The sequence below is a fragment of the Sphaeramia orbicularis genome, chromosome 11, assembly GCF_902148855.1.
Source record: "Sphaeramia orbicularis chromosome 11, fSphaOr1.1, whole genome shotgun sequence".
NCBI classification, from domain to species: Eukaryota; Metazoa; Chordata; class Actinopteri; order Kurtiformes; family Apogonidae; genus Sphaeramia; species Sphaeramia orbicularis.
In genome coordinates this window covers 40,121,227-40,148,267 of record NC_043967.1, presented here as the reverse complement: position 1 = coordinate 40,148,267, position 27,041 = coordinate 40,121,227, and the positions used below count along the sequence as shown (strand labels likewise).

The window sequence follows — 27,041 nt, the reverse complement described above, 5'->3', positions numbered from 1 at the left end:
ATAGTGCAATCACAACAGAGAGAAAGGCCAAAAAGTGCGCTTCGATTTCTAAACGTGTTCTTCGACTGTCGCCTCTTATGTAACAACACAGGCAGTCACCTTTGCTGTATGTTGGACCAATAATTTCCACAACATGTTTTATGACTAAGTGATAACTCGACTACCTCCTGTTGCTAGGCAACAGTGTTTTTCCTCCTCCTCTTCCTTCTCCAATGCGGCAAGAGCAGCTGCCTGGTTGTCCAGTGTTCACCGAGACGTAGACGTAGAGTGATTGATACCTGGATCTATAAGTATCAACCCCCCACACTATTACTGGAAGTCTGCAGGACAACAGCCAAAGCCAGAAACACTAGCTCTCATATTGACCATTGAATTAAAAAACGGCTGTGCAGAAATATGACCCAGACTGAATGTGTCTGCAGTATCAGAGGATCTGTATTAGTGACGATCAAGCACCGAATCTGAATCGCTATTGTGGCAACGCGAGCCGAACTGCTGATTGCACTGTGGGTGATACGATCTTTAATGACACATGTTATGAGGCGAGACAAATCTGAGATGAAGACAGTACTACTTATGTTCATGTGGCAACTCAAGAGTCTGATGAGATGAGTCTGATATAAAATGTTCATTTACATATAAACCATAGATCAAGTGCTGACACTGGGATTAAAAAACTGCACAGACCTGCACAGATTTTTCATGTTAGAACAAGATATTTTTCATGTTGCTGAAAGATATTTTCTTGTCATCACTATACAGTAAATGTACATTTGTTGTTATAACAACATACTTGTTGACGTCGCAGTGTAATGTCAGACACATTTTGTAATATACGTCAGATTAGGTTTTGATAGAGTTTCTATTTTGCATTTGACTATCTGTTTCTTGGATTCTGAAAGTCTGATGCTGGTAAAACTTATACTTATACTTTGCTTTATTAGCAACAGTACATCATTATATCAGTTTATGATTTAGAGCAGCATTTTTTCTACATAAAAGGACATGAAATCAAATGTTTCTACAGAATTCTGTAAGTGAAAGTGTGGCCTCTGAGTTTGTACATTAGAGATTACTTGTGAGGAAAACTGTAACATCATTGTATGATGCACTTTGTTTTTGCATTTTGATTTTGATCATTTTTTGATTATATAAGCAATCCTATTATCAGGTTCTCAAGAGTCTTTACGTTAACCCCTTATGCTTCTTGAAACTGCAGGAGCTGAAATCATGGGGGAAAAAAACACCAAAAACTGAAAATACACACCTTCCATCTACAGCTCTTCCCTCTTGGTCCATTACTGTACCATCAACCTGACATTATTACAATAATATATAATTTCCTGTCATGAAAAAAGAAGAGCAGCTTCTCCAGGCCTCTGTACTGAGATACATATAGAGTAGAACTAGAATTGTATCCAGGTCACAGCTGACAGAATCTGATCAGTGACTGGTAAACAGGTAATTAACCGCTATACCCGTCCAAAAACACCTATGATTTGACAAAATGTGCTGAAAAGCCTGGAGACTCGGAGTCAACCAGAAAACCCAGGTAAGGAATATATGCAGAAGAGTCTTATAATCTCAGAAATAACAGTAGATCATCACCTTGTTTAGAGGTTTGTAAGGTATTTGAAGATTTGATGCTAGATTGTGAAAAAAATATATACTTAAGAAACCCATCCTTGAATATAATGATATAAAACTGTATGTTGTCATAACAAAAAACATGTAGTTGTATATAGTTGTACTGTACATCACAATAACATGAAAAATACTCTGTTTTAACAACCTCAACCTCTTCACATTATAACAAGAAACCTTCTGGGAATGTTTACAATAACTATTTAGTGGGAATCAGTAGAGACAGGAATCAAGAACCAGGTCAGTCACTTCCTATTCATTGATGCTGTCATGTTTTTTTCAGGCTGAAGCAAAACAAACTCTTGTGTCTAGTCTGTTTGAATTATGGTGGAGAAAAAAACTGTCCAAAGTGATGCTTCATTTTACAGTGAAAGATGACGACAGTTGTTGTTTGTAAACTGATCATTTCAGGTAAGAGTTGAAAAAATAAAAATGGGCCTAAATTCCACGAGTGGAGTTTATTTATCGCACAAAAAATTGTCAGTGCTTTCAAACTGTGGGGAAACATCCCATGTAAGAAACCCCCCAAAAAAACCCATATTTTTATATATTAATGAAACTTACTACTACTTTTTTCCCATGAAGAAAAATCAAAAATAAAGACTAAAACATATAAGCTGAATCCATTGTGTTCATTCCCATCTCTACTAATCAGATAACCATGTGAAGGAGGATATATTTGCATAAAATAATGCATCTACACATCTAAGTATCACACATGTGGATTAAATTGTTCTGCATGATTCATTTTTCCACAGTCACCCACCACCAAAACCAGTACCACATTAAAACCACCAACATTTATGTGGAGGGGGGTCAACCAAAAAGAAGGCGTGGTGACAAGATGTGAACTCATAAACCCATGAAACACACGTACCAAAAAATCATCACAAATATGGTTCAGTGATGTCGAGGTGAAGGGAGGTTGATCAAAAATGCAGAAGACAACCACCAACTGAAACCAAATTAAAAACCACGATGCATTACGAGACCGAGAGCGTGATAAGAGTAGGGGTGGTAAATGACCAGTCACCAAGCACAGGCAGGCAGGCAGGCCACCAGAGACGACAGTTATAATAATAAGAAAAGAAAACCAAAAACCAGATTAGGGCAGGAGGAGGAGGAGGAGGAGGGAGGTGGAAGGGATGAAGGGGAGAGGGGAAAGCCTGGTGGACATTGACGTCGGGTCGTCCTTACTTCTGTTGGGGGAGTTCCAGAGCGTGGCCGAGGACTTGGACAGCCTGTTGTTAATGACAGGGTCCACCTGTCTCGGCAAGTTGACCGTGGAGGCCGAGCATCTGCCTGCACCGGAGAGAACGCAACACACAACAACTGTTCACAAGGCGGCCGGGGTGGGGGCGGCCCCTGACAGGCTAGAAAGAAAGATGAGGCCTGATGGGGGCTTTCCTCGGGTTCTGAGCAGGGACTCACCATCCTCTGAGGTCAAACTGGCTTCTCCAAAACCACTTAGAAGGAGGTTAATCTGAGTACACACTGAGGTGAGACGGGAGGGAACTTCGAGGAAAGTGTGGGAAGGGAGGTGGTAAAGTTAAAAACCTGTTAATCATCCCTGGGGCAATTTGTTTCCAGTGGGAATCATTTCAGTGTAACACAAAACAATGGCTTAGCAAACGCTTCATTCATTTAAACAAAGATATGATCAGAAAACAGCAAAGGTAAAGCAAAATTCACTTTATTTTTGTCATGTTAGTGACTTTTAGTGGTAGAGAAATAATACTTGTACTGCTGGATGTTAGCATTATCTTAGCGGTATACAGTTTGTCCCATTGGTTTGTTGTTTTATGAAATTATTCATGACATACATTGGTCCCGGACTGTTAGCTTGGTTTATATAAGTGCTTGTTCTGTTATTTGACAATTGGTTTTGTTGGGTTTTTAGCTGATCTTCTTTTAGCCACGTGGATGTATAGAATGTGTATATTGCCACAAGTGTCTTATAGCATCACCATGGCAACACAGACAAAACTGTAGCGGCCTTGGCTACAACTGAGGCTACACATCACAGCGAGGCTTTTTTTTTTTTTTTGTGTCCTGCTGCTCGCACTCACGCACATTCACCAACTTTCACACCTCAAAGAGGAGAAACTGGTCTCGACCTCAGTGTCGCAGCTTGAGCTCGTCTCTCATTTGTTATTCTGTGTGAAGAAAAGGAATTACCTCACATGTTTCCGACAATCGCAACATCTTGCCTCTCACACTGCTGATCTAATGAAACATGCTCTCCTTTTTATTCTTTTCGGCCTCTGTGATCAGTTTTAGCTGGAGAAAATTGCTACTCAGAACCATTTTTTGCACAAAAAACAGACATTCGGTGAAGAATTACAAGGGGTGCCATCATAAATTACTGAGTAGGTCATCTGCGCTCCGGTACCCCGCCCTTATGACGGCAACCCTTCAGGAACTATTTCCTCAAATTGCATCATTTGAGCCACTGAGTCACTTTCCGTGTAGCATTGCTCAATAGGAAGACTTAAGTTACAGTGAGTGTTTCCTATATTCCTGTGTGTGTTTAGTTGTTGTTGCTTTGTGGTTAAAACTCACTTTCCCTACGAGAGGTCTGGTTGAGTCCGCCCGCCCAGGACCACCTCTGCTGGCGGATTTCTGCCCACGTCTTCTTCGTCGACCTCTTGATAGCTGCCTCGTATCTCTCCTGCAACATAAACACGGCGCAGACAAAACTGTGTCAGTATTTGAGCATGTTTACACTCACCAGAGGAAGTTTAATAATTCAGACTCAGCAGCACGTGGACAAAAAAGTCTCTGGGTGAAGATATTATTGTTAGAAGACTAATTAATACAACAGTGTACTGCTGTAAACACGATAAAAGCAGATTTTCCTCAGTTTCATCATAAAAAGACGACATATTTATGAGATTCTTTTCGCTTTTTTGCAAGACATCTTTCTTTTTATTACCTAAAAAGAGTGTGTGTATTCAGATCTCACACTAATACGGTGATATTATGTGACAAGTGGGGAATTATTTCTATGATCTTTGATATTTGGTGACATACTGAATGATTTCATCCTTTACTGGAATGAAACTGTATCAGAGGTTTGGAGGATAAAACCATAAATTTAGTATAATTGTTAACAGCTGACAGATATCTGCAATATGAGGACAATTACGAATTGTTTTCTGTAAGATGTAAGATGAATAAAAGGTTGGAAACAACTGGCTTAATCTTTGATGATGTTTTGTCTTTTAAAAGCATGTTACATCAAAAGTCTTCATTTTAAAATTATCTCATGAATAAAGCTCAAACTTAGGGACTCAAAATCTGCAAAGGTGTTTTAACGGGTTGTCAATGTGGAAGAAGAAAATACACCGAAATAATAACAAATGTGAATTAATTTTTCTAACAGAAGAAAAGTGTTTATGTATGTCAACCTCAAAAGAGAAAGATGGACATGACGTAAAAGATCCTGACATTGAAATGAAATAAAAGATGCAACTAAAGTTATGGAACATACTGGACTTTAAATATAACAGATAAATGTTGAAATGGGTTAAAAGATGCAACCACATTAAAATGATGTAAAAGAGAGTAAGACAAAAGTGATGCAACAAGATGGACATGATGTAAAAGATGTAAATGATGTAAAAGATGTGTCAAGATTAAAATGACAAAAAAGACATAAGATGGACATTATGTAAAAGAGATAAAGATTAAAATGAGATAAAAATGCAACATAAGTTATGGAACAAGATGAATATGTAATGGTTAGGGTTATGACAGATACAAAAACATTTAAATTATGTAAAAGACAACAGAACAAATGCAACTAAAGAAGATGAACATGATGGAAAAAATTCAAAATATGACAAAACAACATAAAATCATGTGAGTGTTTTGACTATGGAAGAGTCAATTAAAAAAGTAGATTTCATGATGTATATTTAATTATAAGTTTAGATCCTGGGGAGACATAACATTTCTCTTTTGTGTCTTGACCTGAAAAAGTTTGGGAGCTTGTATTGTGTGTGTGTTATTTTAGTCATTTCCAGTTCCATGTAAGTACCAGTGGATCCAGAATACTCAATAACACCAGGATGTCACAGGTGAGTGAAGTGATAAACGCTCTTTATCTCACCTTGTTCTTTTCTAGTTTCTGTCTCTGCTTCTCCTCCAGCAGAGCTCGGCGTTTCTCCGCCTTCAGCCTCTGCTCCTCCAGTTTCCTCCTGCGATCCTCCAGCTGATTCTCCCTCAGACGTCGGGCTTTCTCCTCCTTCTCCAGCCACTGGGCCTTCTTCGCCGCTACAACACCACAACACAGAGAAAAAGTTAACTTTAACCCTGTAAAACCGGACTCATCAAAAACTAGCAAAGAAATTCTATTTTTTGGGAATTGAGATCTTAATTAGACCTTTTAACAAAATCCAAGCAAAACATTTTGCCATATAATTTTGTTTACGATATATATTTGTAACACACTGGACATTTTTATAAAGCACCTTATATACCTGCAGTATCAAATCTGATATGCACATTTTTAACACAATTTAATTGTACTATAAATGATCAATTATCAAGTATCTATGCATTGTTCCAGTACATGAAGTACTTACTGAAAAAAAATTAATAACAATATAAATGTTCTTCTTAATGTAACTTTTGTTTGTGGATGATTTAACGATATTGATCAAATCGAAAAAGGCAAAAAAAAACCTTTCACTGGCTGCAGTGGCATGATAATCCACCAGGGGGCAGAAAACACGTATCTGGTCATATACAGCAACTTTTTAAGGAAAGTATTGATCTTGTTGATAAGATAGAGGTCTCAGAACCTGGAGTAGCAAATATGATACAAATGGTTTTATAGGGTTAAAGCTGTAAATAAGAAAATAAAAGACTAACCCTCATCACACCAAATATTAAACATCCCCTCCTGTCACTTCTAAGCCCCTAAATGTAACTAAATCAACATTTTTAAACAAAAGTTCTTCAGTGTGACAAGTATAATCTTCTAAAGCTCTGGAGAAGCCGCATCCAAACACAATGGGTGAAACAGATGGAATACACCGTGTTCATTACACGATAATCCCCGAAACAGTAAATAAGCAGAAGTTTCCTGCTGTGTTTTACAGCTCCCTCCAGCAGATGCTAGTCTCTTTGTACATACGCTGCTATGGCTCATTTCATGGAGTAACAATTAAACAGCAATCAATCCTCTTAAATTACACCGCTATCCCGCTGGACAGCAGCTGGGTCGCTCTCTGCCTCAATGCATGGATTTATACGTTTCTAGTTGCAAGAATTATGAGCCTTCGACTGTTTAGCATCATTCAGTAGTGGACTATCAAAGAACCCGATTATAAGTCAAGGATTTGAGCTGTTTTTACGGACTTTGCAGACGGACTTTGGTGGCTTACAAACCATCAGCCTCGGACTAAACAGGGAGAAGCTCTTTACAGCTGAATGACAATGCATTTTCCAGCTAATATTTTGACTTGACTATGACATTGTTTAGTTTAAGAAGGTAGAGAATTTTTAACTCCATCCATAAAGAAAATACATTATCCTTCTGTTCATCACAAATGTTGAAAATCAACATATTTTGCAATTTGTAGCTTTAACAGGACAAGAAGGGGATGAAAAATTAAAGCTAAAGCTGTCAACAAATGAATGTATTGGAGTAAAAAGTACAATATTTTCCTTTGAGATGTAGTAGAGAGGAGATACACAGCAGCATGAAATGGAAGTACCTAAAATTTGTACTTAAATACAGCTGAACCAAACTGAAAAAAAGACAACATGGAAGATGATGATGTGGATTTGTTACATGCTGGATCCATGGAAGAATGGCTTAAACACTGATATTGCCTCATATGGTTGTGAGTAAGGCAGCATTAGAAATACTTAGAGGATTGAGCGTTGCAAGAATGTAGGAGTGTTTTGCAAGATGAAGACGTCATTTGTGTTTAGTTCAGTGTTTTGCAGCTCATCTTCACTAATGAGCCAAAGAGGAACGCTAGTCTGCATCTCTTCTACAATAAGAAAAGCCTTCTCACCCCTTCACAAATCCAATTCTTGAAAAAATCCAATTATGGCTGCGTTCTGTGAGGCAGAAATGGAAAATATGTGGGGGAAATGCTTGTGAGAGTGCTTTTCATATGCTTGATTTTGCAGTTGGTGGAAAAATCTATAATGCACAGCTGTTGTTATGTAAATAGACAGGTGTTACAGTAATAAATGTACAGTGGAGATTGCATTTTTGACCTATATGCAGCAGTTTCAGTTAACCCTCAACGATCTCTACGTTTAACCTATAAGTGATTTATTACCATTTTTACGACATTATCCTCTGCATTTTTCAGTGAAAATAAGGTATGTTCCTTTATTTTATTTAGTGACTATCTAGTTCATAAAAGCTTAGAGTAAATTATCAAAACAGAGAAAACTGGAGAAAATGTGACTTTTTCTGCTAAATATATCACTACTGAATGTAAATACAGGCATCTACAACTACTGTCATTGGTCAAGCTACATGGGTTTTATTGGTTAATCAATGTTGCCAGTGTTTCCGTGTTCACTAGGGAGCTTTGGAATGTCCAAGTAAGACGAATGTGATGCTGCAGAACAGCTTAGAAACTGCCTTTAACCTGAATTATTTCAATGTATTATGTTGCCAGTGTTTCCGTGTTCACTACGGAGCTTTGGAACGTCCAAGTAAGACAAATATGATGCAGCTGAAAAGCTTAGAAACTGCCTTTAACTTGAATTATGTCAATGTATCGATAGGATTAGTGGTTCAATAGTCATTAAGGGTCAAAACACAGTAATGTCCACAGTAACATCATATACTCAGAGTTGTCCAGAGTATATGATGTTTTATGTTTCTTTTATACTTCTAGTAACACTCTTTTTTTATGCTGCCTTTTAGATATTTATGCCATCAGGGTTTTCTTTTTATATTTTAGTTTTTATACTCTTTTATATACATTATTTATACTTTTTTTATGGCACCTAGGACGATTGCACTTTTTAATTTTGTTGTACCTGTACAATGACAATAAAGACATTCTATTCTATTCTATTCTATTCTATTCTATTCTATTCTGATGTCCCATCAGAGAGCGAACTTTAATTGATTGCCATTCCAACATTTATTTCAATATAAAGTAGCTCCTTGTTTTGGATAATCCCTTATGGTCCAACTGAAGCAAAAATGAATTTAAAAGTAAAAATGTGGGTCATTCAGCAACACTAATCTGTCAAATTGTCTCTAAAATGTCCCGTCGGAGAGATTTCGAATACCGTGTTTTAACCCTTAAAACATTTTAGAACAACTGATGCTTTTGGGTGCTGGCTGCTGTTTAAGTCTTTGAGGGTTAAGATACAGCATGGTCAGTATTAAAAAAAATCTAACTTTGTACCATGTAATTTGTTTCCGTGTTCACTACGGAGCTTTGGAACGTCCAAGTAAGACGAATGTGATGCTGCTGAAAAGCTGAGAAATTGCCTTTAACCTGAATTATGTCAATGTATTGATAGGATTAGTGGTTCAATAGTCATTAAGGGTCGAAACACAGTAATGTCCCGTCAGAGAGCGAACTTTAATTAATTTATTTCAATATAAAGTAGCTTCTTGTTTTGGATAATCCCTTATGGTCCAACTGAAGCAAAAATGAATGTAAAAGTAAAAATGTGGGTCATTTAGCAACACTAATCTGTCAAATTGTCTCTAAAATGTCCCATCGGAGAGATTTTGAATACCGTGTTTTGACCCTTAAAACATTTTAGAACAGTTGATGCTTTTGGGCGCTGGCTGCTAGTTTAAGTCTTTGAGGGTTAAGATACAGCATGGTCAGTATTAAAAAAAATCTAACTTTGTACCATGTAATTACATACAGCAAGAGACTGAACTTATCTCGACTAAAACCTTGGACATTACTGATAATAAGCTGCAGAATTCCCCTTTAATTGTGGTGCGGCCCGGCTGCATTATTGATGCTAATGAATGTGGTAATTAAATCTAATCTGCCTGGCCTCGGTTCACGGTAATGACTAGTCATTTTTCACGCCAAGTGCCTTGGGCTTCATGGGACGTCTCTGTAAGGAAACACCCACTGAGCTCTGATCTGATTGGCTGCTCAGACTTTGGCCTTCGTCCACAGGAAGAAACCCTGTCGATATTGTCTTTTATGTCTTTGGGCTACACAATATTTTTGTAAGAGAGAAAAGTTAACTCTAGAGCTGTAATTATGTGTATGTGGGTGGGAATGAAAAAAAAAAAGACGATAAAGATAGATGTAAATGTTAGACGGGCGGTGATGTCCAAAGTGAAACTGTTGAGGGTTCACAGGGTTTGTAAGTTTCCACAGAATTACACCACAAAGCTAAACAAACATAATCGATTCATGGAGGGAATAAAGGGCATGACTGTTCAGAGCGGAGGGAAGTGAACGGAAATGGGATCCCATCACAGGTTTGATTATTCCCCAATGGCATGACTGCTGCAGACACTGAGGGTTTTAGTGAAGCCCCTTACCTTGCAGCTGAGTTTGTTGTTCTGAGAGCCATGCAAGGAGAAACAATAACAGACATCAATAAATAACTGTCAGTCAGAGGAACAGAGATGGAAAGAGGGACCGTGTTAAAGATAGAACAGATCAGAGAAGAGGATGTACATGCAATCAGCAGGTTTTTAGGACAATAATACTTGATGTCAATATCGCTTTATAGTTTCTTACCGATATATCTGGCTCTTTCCTCCCGCCTCTCCTTGGCAAGTTTCTGTCGTTGCTCGGAGCTCATTGAATCTGTGAGGGAAAAAACAAAAAAAATAGTAACGTTGACTGATTTATTAAAATACAATTTGCACCTAAAACATAAACTCAGATCTATACTACAGCTCAAATATCCCAAAAACTAAATCACAGTATGTGGGGTTTAATATTTTGTTTGCAATAACGTGACTCAGATGGAGCGTAGGAGGAGAACAACAGAATGGAGGAGATGGAGGAACGCCTGCACTCTGTTACATTTTGGATATAAAGACAGAATAGTAGAAACAGAAAGTCAAAGCATATGGTTGGAGTAATCCATACGTTATGATGATTCTTGATTTTTCAGCTAAAATGAGATTAAGCTGCTTCCAAGACAGTTGATGTAAAGGGGTCATATTTTGCTAAACCCACTTTTATTAATCTTTGGTACATTTATTTGTGTATTTGGACCCTAATAGTTCATAAAGTTTGAATTTGAACCCTCCAGGTGCTGCAAAACTATCTTTATATTAATTCTGGCAAAAATCAAGTGGATTTCTACAACCTGTTTCAATTCCTGCTTAATTTGTGTTGCTTCTGTTTTAGAGTTTTTACTTACATCTTGCACCCTGCTGTTGTGCCCTTTACTTGCTTGTCAAAAGCACTTTGTAAACTTTGTTTTTAAAAGGTGCTATATAAATAAAGCTATTATTATTAATTTGTTATGTTTTATAATGACATTTGCACATATAAGGTCAAGACTTCCAATGAACCTTTCTCCAAATACGACAACTGTTTATCAACAGCAGCAGTTGTAGTCCGTACTGAAAATATGTCCAAACTTTGAGCCGATTACCTAAAATGTTCAGTTGTTGGTTGTATTAATGAACACAAGCAGCACAGTCAACAAACTGGAGAAGGTGGGGCGTGAAGTGGCTCATTTGGATTAAAATGGCCAGCGCTTAAAATGACCTTTCTCCTGTCATTACTCAGAAATAGGGTTGAAGATGGACCTGAAGAATTCAGAGCCAAGCGAAGCATTTACAGTTTATGTAGACCACAGGGAAATGTTTAAAATACAAAATTCCATTTACAAAAGCTAAATATCACTCCTTTAACTAACTCCAGACATCCGTCAACCTAAGAAAAGCAGCCAAAATAATAGAGGAACGCTTTTGTGTAATCATTTGGGATCATAAATTCAGTAACAAGATGCTGCACAATTAACGTTCCAGCTGTTTACTTAAGATTGCAAGGTTAACCAGTCTCAAAGGCCCTATGAAACAATACTAAAGACAAAGATAACAATGAAACACAGTGAAGCTCATTACAATTCCCTAAGTTATGTATGTTCACGTCTTTGTGTAACTGCTGACCCCAATTTAAGTGCTGGTGGTGATGGTTGTAGCTATTGTTTTATAGCTATTATCTGTGCTCACGGATGAACTGTACGAAATAGGATTGAGACAAAGGTTTCCAAACAATTTTCTGGTTTCTTTTGGTCTTTTTATGAGCATTTGGTCTGTGACAAAAGCTCTTTGTCATTTCTCTGTTTAATCTATCTGAGAAACTGGAAATTACACAAACTACAGATGCATAAAAAAGGTCAAAAAGATCAACATTTCATCATACAAAGGAAACACTTCACTTCAGATCTAATTCAGTCTCAAGGGCAATACAGCTGTCATCTCCTACACCATGATGATGGTAAACACTGAACTCGTAACAGTGACGTTCGTGTGTTTTCAGCTGCTCTCGTCTGCAGGGATGATCAGCGTGATTCCTAATACACTTGGAAAGACACAGGAGTATTAAAGCAGGATTTGTGTAGCTCTTTCACACATGAGTCCGCCTTAAAACCGGCTGTGAAAAACCACGACTAAGCACCGTGCACACCGCTGAAAAACAGAACCCCTGGGGTGATACTGAGCCCGTTTCCTTTTGTGGTTCTTCTTCATGCTATGTAATATGTATGCCGCTCATTCCCAGCCAATCACAGAGGGCCATGCAGCACTTCAGCCCCATCTCCATGGTAACCTGATTTCCTCCCTCACTCCCCTACCTTTGCAGACTTTCCCTCCACGGCTGCATGCTCCAGTCTGCTGATACGCAGACACTTTGAAGGGCAGAGAAAAATAAATCTCATGGCCTCAGAGGTCCAGTCACACTGACACGTCATTTAATGCATCCACACCCTCCCCCACCACCTCCACCCACCCCACCATCCGTCTTCCACACTATACGTCCTGTCTCTCCAGTGCAAAAGACGATTCTGGCTTTCGGCCACCGCCATCTGTTTGATGGGAATGACTCAATTTACCACCAAAACTTCCATTTGTGCAAAAAAAGTGTGGAAGGTTCACATGAATGCCTGTCACGCAAGACATAAACAGGTTTTGTCTGAGGCGATGACAGAAAAAAATAGGATTAAAACAATGGATTTAACTTGTCAAGCCATTTTTGTTAGGTTGACAGACGTGTTTTGAAACTGTAGCCGCAGCTGTAATGATTTATGAGACTAGTCTGAGCCATACTGGCACTGTTTGAGAAAGAGCTAATCTGAATTAAACAACAAATACAGTCAAGTCCAAACAGCTGACAAGTAGGAAATGTAGAGTACAGTGAAAAGTCTGGGGCCACCGTTAGATTTGTTGTTTCAGCAAAGTTCTAATGACCACACATAAGCATTTCTCAGTCTCTGTATTAAAATAAAATCTGAATATATGTGAAATATGACTGCAGTAAAAAAAAATAGCTTCTATAAAACAAAATGGCAGTATTTAATGTGACCTCCCTTTGCATTAACATGCCTTTAACCCTTTTGTTCAGACAATATGAGATTTACTGCATTAATTTTCTGATGTTTTATACCATGTTTAATTTAACAGATGTTTCTAACTGTTTGTGCTGCTTCTTGTCATGAGGTCATGAGGTCAGGAGTTACATTAAATAGTGACTTTAAGGCTTAGAACACATTTATTTTGTTTTTTTTGTGTGTGTCTTACAAGGCTGTGCACATATTTCCAGTGTTCTTGTTGTTGAATCTGAAGAATGAGAAATAAATATGTATGCTCATTTCTACTGCATACATTTTCTGGTATTTTACACTCGGTTTCATTCTACACATTTCTTATTTTTTGGAACATTTTTTGAAATGGGCATGCAGGTCACACTAAATATGACTTCAGCCTGTAGAAAAATATGGTTTATTTTCTTGTATCTGAAGACAAGTGACAGAGAAATAAATATATATGTTCATGTCAACCTTGCAAAAACACAATATGAACAGAAATACAGTTACATGCTGCTCACGACTGTTAAAGCTAATAAATATTGCTCTTGCTTGGCTACGTGCCATGCATCCTAGCTCTGTGTCTGAAAAGGTGTGAAAAATAATGGGTAGACCTGGATGTTCTGTTTCAATCACAACAGAGCCAGAGCCGATAAACACCAGTGAGTGCAGAGTCATTTGACCCGAGAATGAATGACAATTGTTGCCTGTGATTCTATGTATGCGCACTGAACACAACAGACAGATGTTTGTGAGGGTTTTCTTTTATGCAGGGCAAAAAGGGTATAAGAATTTATTATTCCCTTGTGGAGAGAGTAGCCATAGTTTTCTTGTTTGTCACTTCTTTGACTATCAGTCTTCTGCGGTATGGTAATAAAATACTGCTTCACCAAAGGGAAATCTGCCAACTCTTCTGAAACTCTACAACCCACACAGCCATAAGAACATATTTTAGCAACTGACACCAACCGTGTACTGAACTGTGACAATAAATTGATGCACCTATTGTTAAATTCTTGGCCGATGGTGATACTGATGTTATTTTATGATTCCTTCTTTCGATTTTGTTGGTATTTATCCCAACTTCAACCAGAGAAGTTGCTATTTTTACATCTTTAAGCCCTCTATCCCATTATTTTGGGATGAACACAAACCCAAACATGCACTTTTATGAAAAAATCTTGATTATATTATAATATGTTAGTACCAATAGTGGTCAATATCAACAATTATCAGCTGATAACAATGTCTGACATCATAGTTACCACCAAACTACAGATAAAGATTTCCAATTTACTGTTTCAATCAAATACCTGTAATCAAGTTTGTTTTTTGTTTTATGCTGGTGAAAGAGCATGCATCCTAGTTGTTAATGTTCATGATTGTTAGTGTGAGCCAAGACTTCAAATATCAAGAAAATATTGACAAGGTTTGATTTTGTTGTAATGTCAGGATGGAAAAAAGTCAAAACTAAGACAGGTTGGACCAAGATTTATGACAATGTTACATTAATTAATCAAGATGAAGGGAGCATGCGACTGCATCAAAAATCATCTACACCAGAAATTTGTCTCCAACTGTAAAATTTCTTGAAAAGTTGTCTGGTGTGTGTGAAATTTAAGTGGACATCTGATAGACTGGAGACTTGAAGAACTGTATTGACTTGATTTACTACAGTCAAAGAAAAAATTATTAGACCATCAAAAGTCATCAAAAACAATGGTTATGCAATCCAGTACTAACTCCCTGTGTGTATCATGTGACTAAAGCAGACAGAAAAGAAAACATGGAATGTCTAAAAGCACTGTTTTTGTCAGTACAACACCATAGATATTGATGTAAGAACTGAAGTGTTTTTGGTTATTATCAAGAAAACCATGGAAAATGGATAGAGATCAGCTCTGAAATTAAACTCTGATGAGCCATTTTTGTTGTTATCATTATATTTGTCCAAACAAGTGTACCTTTAGTTGTACCAGGCATTAAAATGAACAAGAAACTGAAGAAAACAGGGGTGGTCTAATAGTTTTTCCTGTGACTGTATAGCCTCCTGAGACCCAGGAAAGTGAAAGTTTTAGCTTTTTTACATTAAACACTTGTCTTGATTGGAAACTGCATAATGCAACAATTTTTTTAGATTAATTTTTAAAATTTTTCTATTTATTTGGAATTTTTTTTATGGAATGTCCTTTGCAATGTTATCATTATATTTGTCTAAACAAATGTACCTTTAGTTGTACCAGGCATTAAAATGAACAAGAAATTGAAGAAAACAAGGGTGGTCTAATAATGTTTTCCGCAACTGAACTTTTGTTCTTCCGTGGTTCTATTTTTCCTTGAGGGATAAATAAAGCTAATCTCATCTCATCTCATGTTGCAGATCGTTCTGTTGTGGCGACTTGTTTGCACTGTGTCTGAAATGTACCTTTTTTGGGGTGGGGGCTGCTGTTGGAGCCAGGGGTGGAGGGCCTGGCGTCTGTCTTGGAGTCATCTGTCTTGCTGGGGGTCTCTGTTCTGAAGCTGGAGTCTGTTTTAGGAGAGAGGTCTGTAACAGCTGAGTCGTCTGGACTCATAAGGTCCTTCCCCAGTGATTTTTCCCCATTCTGGATCGACTGAGACGCCGTCTGTAAGGGCAGAGCTACAGGACAGAAAAAGAAAAGACAAGGTTATTAACATCTCATATCAAAAACTAAATTGACACGTGACTATATATTCTTTGGATTCATCATTATAATCTGCATAAATTATCCCCTCTGTGCTATCTCGGTGACATCTCACTATCATGTCAGTCACAATCAGCGTGGCGCCTCCTCTTCTGACTTCCCCCTTCACTTTAACCTGTAAATCCCTCAGTGACTTCATTAACACAACACTCAAGCCTCATTAGAAATCATTAGACATCTCTTTCACACACACACACACGAGTCGGTCCTCCCTCCCGCCTCCGTCCCAGAAAGCCTCCTGTTAAACACACAGCAGTAGGTGAGAGGAACAGCGTGGGAATTAATTCTGAGTTTACAAGAGCAGAAATAACACGGAGAAGCTAAAATACACATTAATATAACCTGAAGGGAAAGAAGAAATGAGCTGGTGTTTGTAGAGGATTATTTGAAGTTGTTTCCTTAAAAAGAAAAAAAATGTTAACATAAAGATTATCATGGGGACAATTAATGCTTGAGTGCCTTAATTATTCCCAAAAAAGAGTCAATCCAGTTACTTTTTTAAAATGACTATGCTTTTTTGTTTTTGTTTTTGTTTTTTTGTTGTTATGGTTGTTTTTGTCTAAGGCAGCACTGTTTGTTTGCTTATGTGCTTATCTATGCTGGTTTGTGTCTTTGTATATTTGACTGTTCATAATGACATGTATGTGTGAAGGAACAGAAACTATTTTATTTTTTGTCACGTATAGCATAACCTTCCGTACATGTCTCTCCAGCTTCTTGCTTTATATTTGTATCTATACTTTTTCTACATTTTTTTAGTGTGTTATATGAAAAACCCAATAAAAATATTGAGAAAAAAATGACTGTCTGCTCAACAAGATAGTTTTTGTTGATTATTTAGAGACCAAACCTGATGAGATATAGAGTCTGATAAAACACAAAAATGTAATTATACATAATTAGACACAAAAACAAAAGCTTAACATTTATTTAACGCTGTTACATCTGCATCGCGTCAGTTTGCTGATGTGGATTTATTCTGTAAGTGTTTTATGTCTTACTGAGTTGATGCAGTCATCTAATATTAACTCAAATGCAACACAAATAAGACATAAACCTGATCAAAACGAGGTAATACATTAAGAAAAAAATGATGCAATTAAAAAGAAGTATATAATACACTCTATTTATGCTAGCGCTTTGGTTATAAATGCTGTGCTGAACTTAATTTACTTAAGTGACGGGCTTCGCTGTGGCATTATGGGTGAGAGTCATAACATTGTTACTGTTATTCTGTACTTTGCTCAGTAGGTGCATTCAGTAATTACTGTTTATGTTGCCTATAATGTTATGTTACATTCCTACTGTGTCACATGCTCATACCTGTCTATTTACAGACAGAAACTCAAAGATACATATTTTCAACAAATGAAACCAGAGGATTGCATTGTCCTTTGACTCAAAACCACAGATTCAGAATATGGATCCTTGGATCAGTTAACAACATACAATCTTCACTTCGACATCTGATGGTAAACGACCTAGACGGATGGATAATAGACAGACCAGTGAAAGGAATGACTTTAATGCATAACTGATGAATTGTACCAAGTTTATTAGAAAAATACTGATGGCTTTCTAGTTATGATCTGGACAGACATGCTACCTGTTATATCCCTTTGCATTATATGTTGTTATAAATGAAAAATAAAAGATTCTTTAGTGCATTTAACAACACCGTCTTTTGGCAGAGAGCAGCATTTCTATGTTTCTCCGTGATTATCAGGAGCTCGTACAGTTCATCTCTAAATGTCATTTAACTGGCCGGCAGCTTAATCAGTTCATGATTATTATAACTTCCATCTGGTTTGAGGTAATATTGATAAAATCTGAACATCTTAAAGCCACAGGTCTTGTTGTTTTTTACATCAACTTTTCATAATTACCCTTCATCATATTGTAATTCAAGTGGAATGCTTCAGACTTGTGTGTTTTCAGGCTGTACAAAATCTATCCTGTGGCACAGATTTTGGCTAAACATAGACTGGTCCGGGGTTAAATATCTGATTGATGTCGCTGTCAGATTCGGTCAGATGTGACCTGACACAGAAGCTTGGAAAAATGACTTCACTTTTCCATAACAGCATGAAATGACATCAGGTTCATCTATCTTTATAGTTAATGTTTTGATTGACGATTGAAGACTTTGAACTCTGGTTTCAGCTCCAACAGCTTTAAATAGATTCCAAAAAATGCAATGCAGGTAAAATAAATGTCTTTAAAACCCACCTATGTAAGTTTTTTTTTTTTTTTGGGGGGGGGGTTGTTTTGTTCTGTTTTTTGTAATTTTATTTATGGATTTTCAACAGCATGACATGGATGTATCATACAGTGTGGACATTATATAAGTCCCCACCCCCAACTTAGAGATAAACATTAACATGTAAGTATGTATACCAAAAGACATCAAGAATATGAACAGGAGGGACATAGTATTTACACAAGTTCTAGGTGTAAAAATATAGCAAAAGCAAAAAGCAAAAAAAAAAAAAAAAAATAACATTAAATAAATAATAATTATAAAAAAAGAAGAAATAACAATAAAAGAAATAAAATATGTACAATACATATAGTTATCTAGGTGATGAGTGGTGATTTGGTATCAAAGTCATGTAAAGTGTAAGTAAAGTGCTCATTCTATAAGTTTGTGTATTCTAGAAAAGGCTGCCTTGCTTTATAGAATTTTGCAGTTCATCCTGCTAACGTACATCTCATCTTCTCCATATGTAAAAACCTCACGATATTTGCTGTCCACTGATCATATGTGGGAGGGGTTTCCTGTTCCCACCTCAAAAGTATAAGATGTCATGCAAGTAGGGATGCAAATGCAATAGCATTTGAATAATATTTTAAAATATGAATGTTTTGAGAAGTCACTCCAAAAAGTGCTATCAGGGCTGAGGGTGTAAAGTTAATGTCATATACGTTTGAAAATGTAGTAAATATAGATGTCCAATAGTTATGAAGATTAGGACATGTCCAAAAGGTGTGGATCTATATAAGTTTTATGCAACACAAAGCATTAAAAGTTCTGTATAAAAGGCTTCTAACATGAGCACTAGTCATAGTTACGCACATATCCGGTCATGAGGCCAGACTTCCTGACCTTTGACCCTTGCAGAGGGTAACAAAGAGGCCCCAAAAAGCCAGAAAACACATCCTGTTTGACTTTGTTTGCAATCTGGGCCGTCCCGCTGATGTCGAGTCGCCCCCTCCCACCCAGATCGTCGCTGAGAAGTCGGTGACAAACTGCACAGAGCGGTAATGACACACTGTGGGAGGGGGGCGGCGAGGAGAGAGGGAGCAGGAAGGAGGAGAGGGGACGAGTTGTGCACTTCTGCAAGGACGTTTGGAGAGTGAGGACGGAGATTTATGGAGAAATAAGAGCTGGAGGACAATGAGAGGCTGCAGCAGGGTTTTTTTTTTTATAATGACAGAGTGTTGGAGAGGAGAAAAAAAGGAGTGCAGGATTTAAAATGACAAAAAGGAGGAGCAGAGATAAAGGGAGAAACAGAGCTGGGTAATAATGAGCCCTGGAGCTGAGATGTAGAGAGGGAGGAAGGTGAGAGGCCGGAGGATGGAAGCCAGCTCTTCACTCCAGTCAGCCAACAATGGGCAGATGGAGCGTGACGTTCTCCTCAGGCCCGTCCAAACGCTCACCGAACCACTAAAATCACAGATTAACACCGGGCGTCTGTCCAGCAACCCCCACTGTACTCCAACACGGAGCTTAAAGCACCGCCTGCCCAATAGAATACTAATGGGGGAATAATAGGATGAGAATGAGGACTCGTGTGTTTACATAAGGAGAAAAAAAGCAAAATCATGCTGAAACAGGACGGCACTGCTGCTGCTACCTGATGTGGAATAAAGGATTAGGATTTAGGTAAAAAGAGGATTGTAGTGCTCCTCCTTTCTTTAGTAGATTACTTGCTCACCAACTGGGACTGACTTCTTGAATTGGACCAGTTTACTAACCTTATTAGGTCTTAAGACAAGAATCTAGAAGGAATAACTGTGACTCAGATCGCTTCCTCAAAATATGGTTTGAAGATTGGCAAGTCACATTAAAAGAAAAAACTACTTATAAGAGCAAATTTAACCAAACAGCAGATATGAACTGCATAAAATCCATCTACATTTGAAATCTTAATGTTATAAACAGAGCTACAGACAATTAACTAGATGTAAGAAGCAAAGAATAAACAATCTGAGCTGAATTTTAATAAATAATATATTGGAAGTGGATCACATGACTACACATTACATACAAAAGCTTGGAAGTGACCAAAACCAGAGCTAAAAATATCTTGGAGTAGCTAAAATTAGGGGGAAAATCGAAATATCAATGCACCTAAATAACCCAATATTATATACATATGATACTAACAGATTTGGAACACACTGCATCAACATTACTCAGATTTTATGCATTTGGAGATGTGTTTATTATATGTAATTTTTCCACATATACAGTTTATTTATTAAATCATAAGGCTTTAAATACATGTATTGCCATATTCTTGCCAATACCATCTTGCCATTATGCCAGACTGCATTAAAAACACTGCAAAATAAAGTTGAATCTGCTACTGGCTGTAGAAAATAAGTAACTAACATGCCTGTTATACAGTAAGGGGATTAGACATTTCTTTAATATTGCATTTAACCCCTGAGGTCACTTCAGCTTTTGTCTAATTTTGATTTGGTGTCATTGTGCCAGTGTTAGAGCTTATTGCATGTTTCTGCAAGAATGTTTCTTTTTGTGACATTTTTCAATCTGATGTCAGTTACTCGTACAGGTCTATTAGACACGACTTACATTTACAACCTCAGGGACCCCCAAGTCAAAAATGTAGCCTACACGCAAAAAAACTTGCTTCATACTTCAGTATTTTTTCTGTTTTTTGGTAGTTCCGAGCAGAGCTGAAGTGGTTTAAGAGATTTATGCAGGGAAGAAAAGCAGTGATTCACAAAGGTTAATACTGCATTTGAAGTATACTTTGCATAAATTATCTACAAACCTGCATAATTAATCAAATTGCAGTGCAATTATACAGTCACAATGGCTTCAGTTTAAAGGTCCGTTGTGTGTATGATGATATCTTGGAGGGAGAGAAACTGGCTTAAAGACAAAAATAAAAGTGCCATTTTCTAGGTTTTGGTATTTTCTATTCTAGACTAAGCATATACATTCACAGAAAAAATCATTAGATCACCCTTGTTTTCTTCAATTTCTTGTTCATTTTAATGCCTGGTACAACTAAAGGTACATTTGTTTAGACAAATATAATGATAACAACAAAAACAGCTCATAAGCGTTTAATTTAACCCTTTCATGCATACTGGTCACTACATTGGACAGCTATTTTACAGTTGTTCTCTTGTACATTCACAGGTTTTGTTGTTTTAGTCGCATATCAGCCAACACAGTGCACACTCATGCATTTTCCCATACCGTTACTGTAACTTTGCTGTTCTTAATAAACCTGATCTGCACTAACATGTTTTAGTGTAAATCAGTTGCTAATTGTTGTAAGACTGTAATTAACAGTTTATTTGTTTTTTTTTGTTTTAAATATTATCTCAATGAAGTGAGTAACAACTAGTATTAGAGTATGCTAATATATGAGAAAACATCAGATTAGCTACATTGAAAATATTTATTTTATAGTTTTCACACAGTTTATCATTTCTGATAATGGGTTTTAAATACATGTTTCTTTGCTTCTAAAATTAAACACGTGGTTTTTGTAACTCCATGAAAAATAGATTCATTAAAAAAATTTCAATCGCATTGTTATTTTCATGCCCAAAGAGGAATAAAAACACTCAGGAAAAAAATCTTGACTAAGGTTCTCATAATTCATGCATGAAAGGGTTAAGAGCTGATATTTAGCCATTTTCCATGTTTTCTTGATAATAACCAAAATCACGTCAGTTCTTACATCAATAGCTGACAAAAACAGTGCTTTTAGGCATTCCATGTTTTCTTTTCTGTCTGTTTTAGTCACACGATACACACAGGAGTTAGTGCTTGATTACATAACCATTGTTTTTGATGACTTTTGATGGTCTAATAATTTTTTCCGTGGCTGTAGGTTTGACTTAGAGAAAACACACATTTCAAAATGATCAGTAATCTTTGCATTTTCCTTGACAATACAGAAAACAAACTCAAGTTGCAATACTGTCCAAAATAATCACAATATAGCTTCTGCACCAAATCACAAAGCTCGAATGTTTCCAGTGCACTAATATTAGGTCCTTATGATCTTAAAATATGATGATTTTGATGCACGGCCACAATATTAGACACATTTCAAGTGGGGAGGTATGCAACAACAACAACAAATATCCACGCATTCCTGCAGATAAGGCTTTAGGATCATGTCCAGTGCAGCCTCATCACATGTGTTCAGTCATTCACGTCTCTGTTTAACACAGAAACACAGATTCAGCATGGCCTCTACCCCTCCCTCCTCTCCTCATTCCTCCACTGCCATCTCAGGTTTCTGTGCCACTGTGACAGACTCTAGGTTTATAAATAGCGATTAGCGCCATACTGTCAGCCATAAAAGGGGCTGGCTTCTGTCAAGGCACCTTGGGACAGAGCCGCGACGATAGCCAGAGCCAAGGCATCCAACTGGAGGATGTCCGATTGACTCCAAAGCAGGGCCGGAAACTTTATTTGTTTGTTTTTGGGCTGCTAAATTTCATATCCATCTGGTATAAAAGTGTCATAAAGTGCTTGATAACTTGCCAATGTCAGAGCCAAATATAGTCATGTTAAGTAGTGGCCACACAGCACTGGTGTTTTGTGTTATAGGAAAATATCTTAACTTTTAAGCCTAACTCCGACAGCTGAAGGGCTATGGATGTTGGTATGTGTTGTTTTAGTTCAGTCTAGATTTCCCAGCCTTTTATGCTGCTGACATCAGGTTTGAGAGTTGTGATTGGATGTAGAGGAGCTGCAACAAATGACATTTTACAGTCAATTTTCCTTTTAAAGTTCTATTTTTACATGCACAAAATACGAGATGATCCACTGCTGATAAGAAATGACAAACAAGTCATCATCATCTGCATCATCTTTTCAGATTATGGGAAAAAATGCAACATCTGCTGACTTCCTAGTTGCCTTTAAATAGATATCTTGTGAATGAATCATTGGTAAGAAAAACAGGATGTGAAAATGTCTCATCAGAGTCTATACAACTGGAATAGATATTATCATTTTTCATCTGTGAGCATTTAGAAAAGTGCTGTATGAATCCTATTATTTTACTTTTTTTTTTTTTTTTTACAAACTATTGGTATCAGCAGAAATGAGCAGCTATACTGTCTGATATCATGGTTAACCCTGTGAAGCCTGAACCATGAAATCACTGACAGAAAATTCCAGTTCTTTGAAACTGGAGCCTTTGTTGGTCCTTCTGAACAACCCAAATTTTTTTTTTTCCCAATATCAGTTTCCTACGGTGGCCCAGAGGTGCAACAGGCCAAAAAATTATCCACTAGATGAAAAAAATTATCTACTACAAGAAAAAAAAAAAAGAGAACAGCCTAAAAAAATTATCCACTAGATGAAAAAAATTATCTACTACAAGAAAAAAAAGAGAACAGCCTAAAAAAATTATCCACGAGATGAAAAAAATTATCTACTACAAGAAAAAAAAAGAGAACAGCCCAACAAAATTATCCACGAGATGAAAAAAATTATCTACTACAAGAAAAAAAAAAAGAGAAAAACAGCCCAAAAAAATTATCCACTATAAGGAAAAAAAAAAGAGAGAACAGCCTAAAAAAATTATCCACTAGACAAAAAAATTATCTACTGCAAGAAAAAAAGAGAACAGCCTAAAAAAATTATCCACTATATGAAAAAAAAAAAGAGAACAGCCCAAAAAAAATTATCCACTAGATGAAAAAAAAAATCCCCTATAAGAAAGAAAAGAGACCAGCCAAAAAAATTATCCACTAAAAGAAAAAAAAAAGAGAACAGGCAAAAAAAAATTATCTACTAGCCAAAAAAATTATTCACTATAAGAAAAAAAAAAAAAGAACAGGTGAAAAAAATTATCTACTATGAGAAAAAAAAGAGAGCAGCCCAAAAAAATATCCACTATAAGAAAAAAAAAACATCATCCACCTTTTCAATTACGGGGGCGCTGTTTACCCGAAAGGTGCCTTGCTTTAAAATTAAGGCCACCATAAAAAATAAAAGGATAGGCTGAAAAATTTTAAGGCTTTCGGCTAATGTGGCTAATGCTAAGGAAGTACCCCACCGGAAGTGGAGGTCGTGCGCTAAAAAATAAAGTTATTTTAAAATATAGATATTTCCATTAATATAGTTTGCAAAGCAGTTAAATGATTAAATACGGTTCCAGTGTCTGCTCAAGGTTAGGCATGGGCGTTAAATGGTTAAGGTTAGGGTTAGGGTATGGTTGGGGTTAGTTTTCAGTGGTAAATGGCCCTTGTGTGCACTGTGTGAAGGTTCGTTGCTAAGCTAATGCTTGCCTGTTCTCTTTTTTTTTTCTTGTAGTAGATAATTTTTTTCATCTAGTGGATAATTTTTTTAGGCTGTTCTCTTTTTTTTCTTATAGTGGATAATTTTTTTAGGCTGTTCTCTTTTTTTTTTTCTTATACTGGATAATTTTTTTGGGCTGTTCTCTTTTTTTTCTTGTAGTAGATAATTTTTTTCATCCAGTGGATAATTTTTTTAGGCTGTTCTCTTTTTTTTTTCTTGTAGTAGATAATTTTTTTCGTCCAGTGGATAATTTTTTGGCCTGTTGCACCTCTGGGCCACCGTAGTTTCCACATATAAGTTTCAATTTTGTATCATATTTGGTACATCAGGTCTCAATGCTCAAATATTATTATTTTTGAACAAACAAAAACATCATATAACACAAACATGTCTAACAAATTGGTAATTCCTTTTCAAAACTGGCAAAGTTCTTCCTCCTTTCTCATTAATGACAGTCCGGTAGTGTCACTGGAAAGGCCTCTGGTGAACAAATTCCTCCCCCCTGGTGGATTATCTGTGTATTACATGTATCTAATTGTATACATCAGGTTTTTCAAGGAAAAGATATCACACTGATCATGTAGAGGGCTTCAAAACTCACGTATCAAATATGATACGTTTGGCATTATAGGGTTAATATCACGCTTCACTAACTATTTACATCTGAGAAAATACTGAGATAATCCTCATTTGAGATGATACTGAGTTACAATAAAACAAGCAACAATGCATCACACGAACGCAAAATACAGCTATATAAATAAAATAACAACAGTTTCTGCTTTAAGCTATTATTGTTTTTGCCTTTTAAAAAAACCTGTCAGTCAACTTCTAATTGAGATTCAAAAATTACCAATTCAGGAAGAAAAGGAGTTTTCACATCATCATAGGAGGGAATCTGCAAATATTCATGTCTCACTGGGGTTCCTCTGTTTTTAATGTCAGCAAAACTCCACATCAGTAACATCAACATCTACACAGTGTATTTAGGTCAAAAAGTGATGTTCTGACAGACATAATACATCTGAAAGGAAGGAGATAAACACAGACAATTCACATCAGCTTGAGGAAACTGATAAAACTCTTTCTCGTCACTACCATCCACACTATTAGATTAATACAGCCTATTCAAGCACCATATTGTGAATCTGCAACATTGATGAATATGTACATCAAGTACTTTGTTCCATCTTGACCCATAAAGACCCAAATATCCATCACCGACCAGAAGCATCTACTGATAAAAACTGTTTAATCCCTGTGGATCCACTAATCCTATCAATACATGTAAATAATTGGTGTAAAATGCAGTTTTTCATCTTTTCATGGTCTTCGGATTTGACCCATTTGGACGTTCAGAGGCTCCGTAGTTACCATGGAAACACCTTCATCTTCTATAACACTGATTCACTAGTAAAACCCATGGAGTTGGATCAATGACAGTGGAAGAAAATGCTTGATTTATGTTCAGTTAATGATATACTTGACTGAAAAAGTCACTTTTTTCTCAGTTTTCTCTGCTTTTGACATAATAACCCTCAACTTTAATCTAAGCTGTTAAGAACAACTTCATGATCAGTGAATTAAATACAGAAAAATACCTGATTTATACTGATAAAATACAAAATACAGAGGATACTATTATAAATAAATGGCAATAAATCACTTTAGAAAGGTTAGATATAGAGAAAATTAATTTGCGAACTGACATGAAAGTAGTGATGGGTCTTTGTGGGTTAAGTGGGAGTGTAAGTGTCTTCTTGAGCAAGTTTTTCAAGCCTATGTTACAACATTTGGCCTGGTCCTGTGTAAAAACCTTCAAACAAAGACAGCATTTATTGATATTAAAGGTGGAGGGTGCTGAACCCCCCACAGTGTGAAGCAGGTCAGCCTCTATTGTTTTGAAGTATGTGCACGCAGAGACAGTATGTGAATGCATCTGTGTGTGTCTTTGTGATGAGTGGGACATGTTGGATCTGGGTCAGGCCAACCTCAGGAATCCGTGGCATGCACGTTTCGCTCGCATGTGTTTATACAGCAAATGTGCCTTTGTACGTGTCTGCACAGTCCACATGTGCCAAGAAGATGCATGAACCTCGACCAAATCACAAGAAAGGAAAGAAAAAACACAAAAAACAGTATTTATTTCGACACTTTAACAAGAAGCAGACCGCAGATGTTTCCACGCAATGCATCACCCCTATGAACTTTCTATTTTAAAACCATAACCTGATGCATAACGGGAGTCTACTAGATATGTTCAGCTGCACATACACTGTCAGAGAACATGTATGCCTTGACGAATGCCTACGCAACTTCTTCCTCTAAGGATAAAGGAAAAAACGGAAATGCTTTTGGGCAAAAAGAATCCACGCCCCGGGGAAAAGCAGAGGAAGAACATTCCTATGACCGACAACAGCTAAAACACATGCCTTGAGCCTGGGTGTCAGGAGAGCAGTTAAAAAAACATCTTATGTCACTAATAGAACATAAAATAATCTGTTGTCTATCTGTGGTGGTGAGCAGATACACTTCCCCTGCTCAGTCTCATGACGAACAACAATGCAACCAAGTAAAACAAAAGGTCAGCGAGTCCAACATTAAGAATCCATGATACTAAAAAG

The 27,041-nt window shown here is 36.9% G+C and overlaps 1 protein-coding gene across 7 annotated transcripts in view; it reads right to left on the bottom strand.

Moving 5' to 3' along the window:
• The window catches only part of LOC115428498 (MAP7 domain-containing protein 1-like), a 69,673-nt gene that overhangs the window by 21,972 nt on the left and 20,660 nt on the right, over positions 1-27,041 (bottom strand). For 3 of the 7 annotated variants that reach the window (XM_030147578.1, XM_030147579.1, XM_030147581.1), the window contains exons 2-7: positions 15,590-15,802; positions 10,359-10,427; positions 10,157-10,177; positions 5,759-5,922; positions 4,207-4,315; positions 2,842-2,946 (exon numbers count right to left, since the gene is read on the bottom strand). In XM_030147578.1, coding sequence (XP_030003438.1) covers positions 2,842-2,946; positions 4,207-4,315; positions 5,759-5,922; positions 10,157-10,177; positions 10,359-10,427; positions 15,590-15,802 — 681 coding nt within the window. The remainder of the gene's footprint in view (positions 1-2,841; positions 2,947-4,206; positions 4,316-5,758; positions 5,923-10,156; positions 10,178-10,358; positions 10,428-15,589; positions 15,803-27,041) is intronic. The other 4 variants (XM_030147583.1, XM_030147585.1, XM_030147580.1 and 1 more) reach the window with 3 other exon arrangements.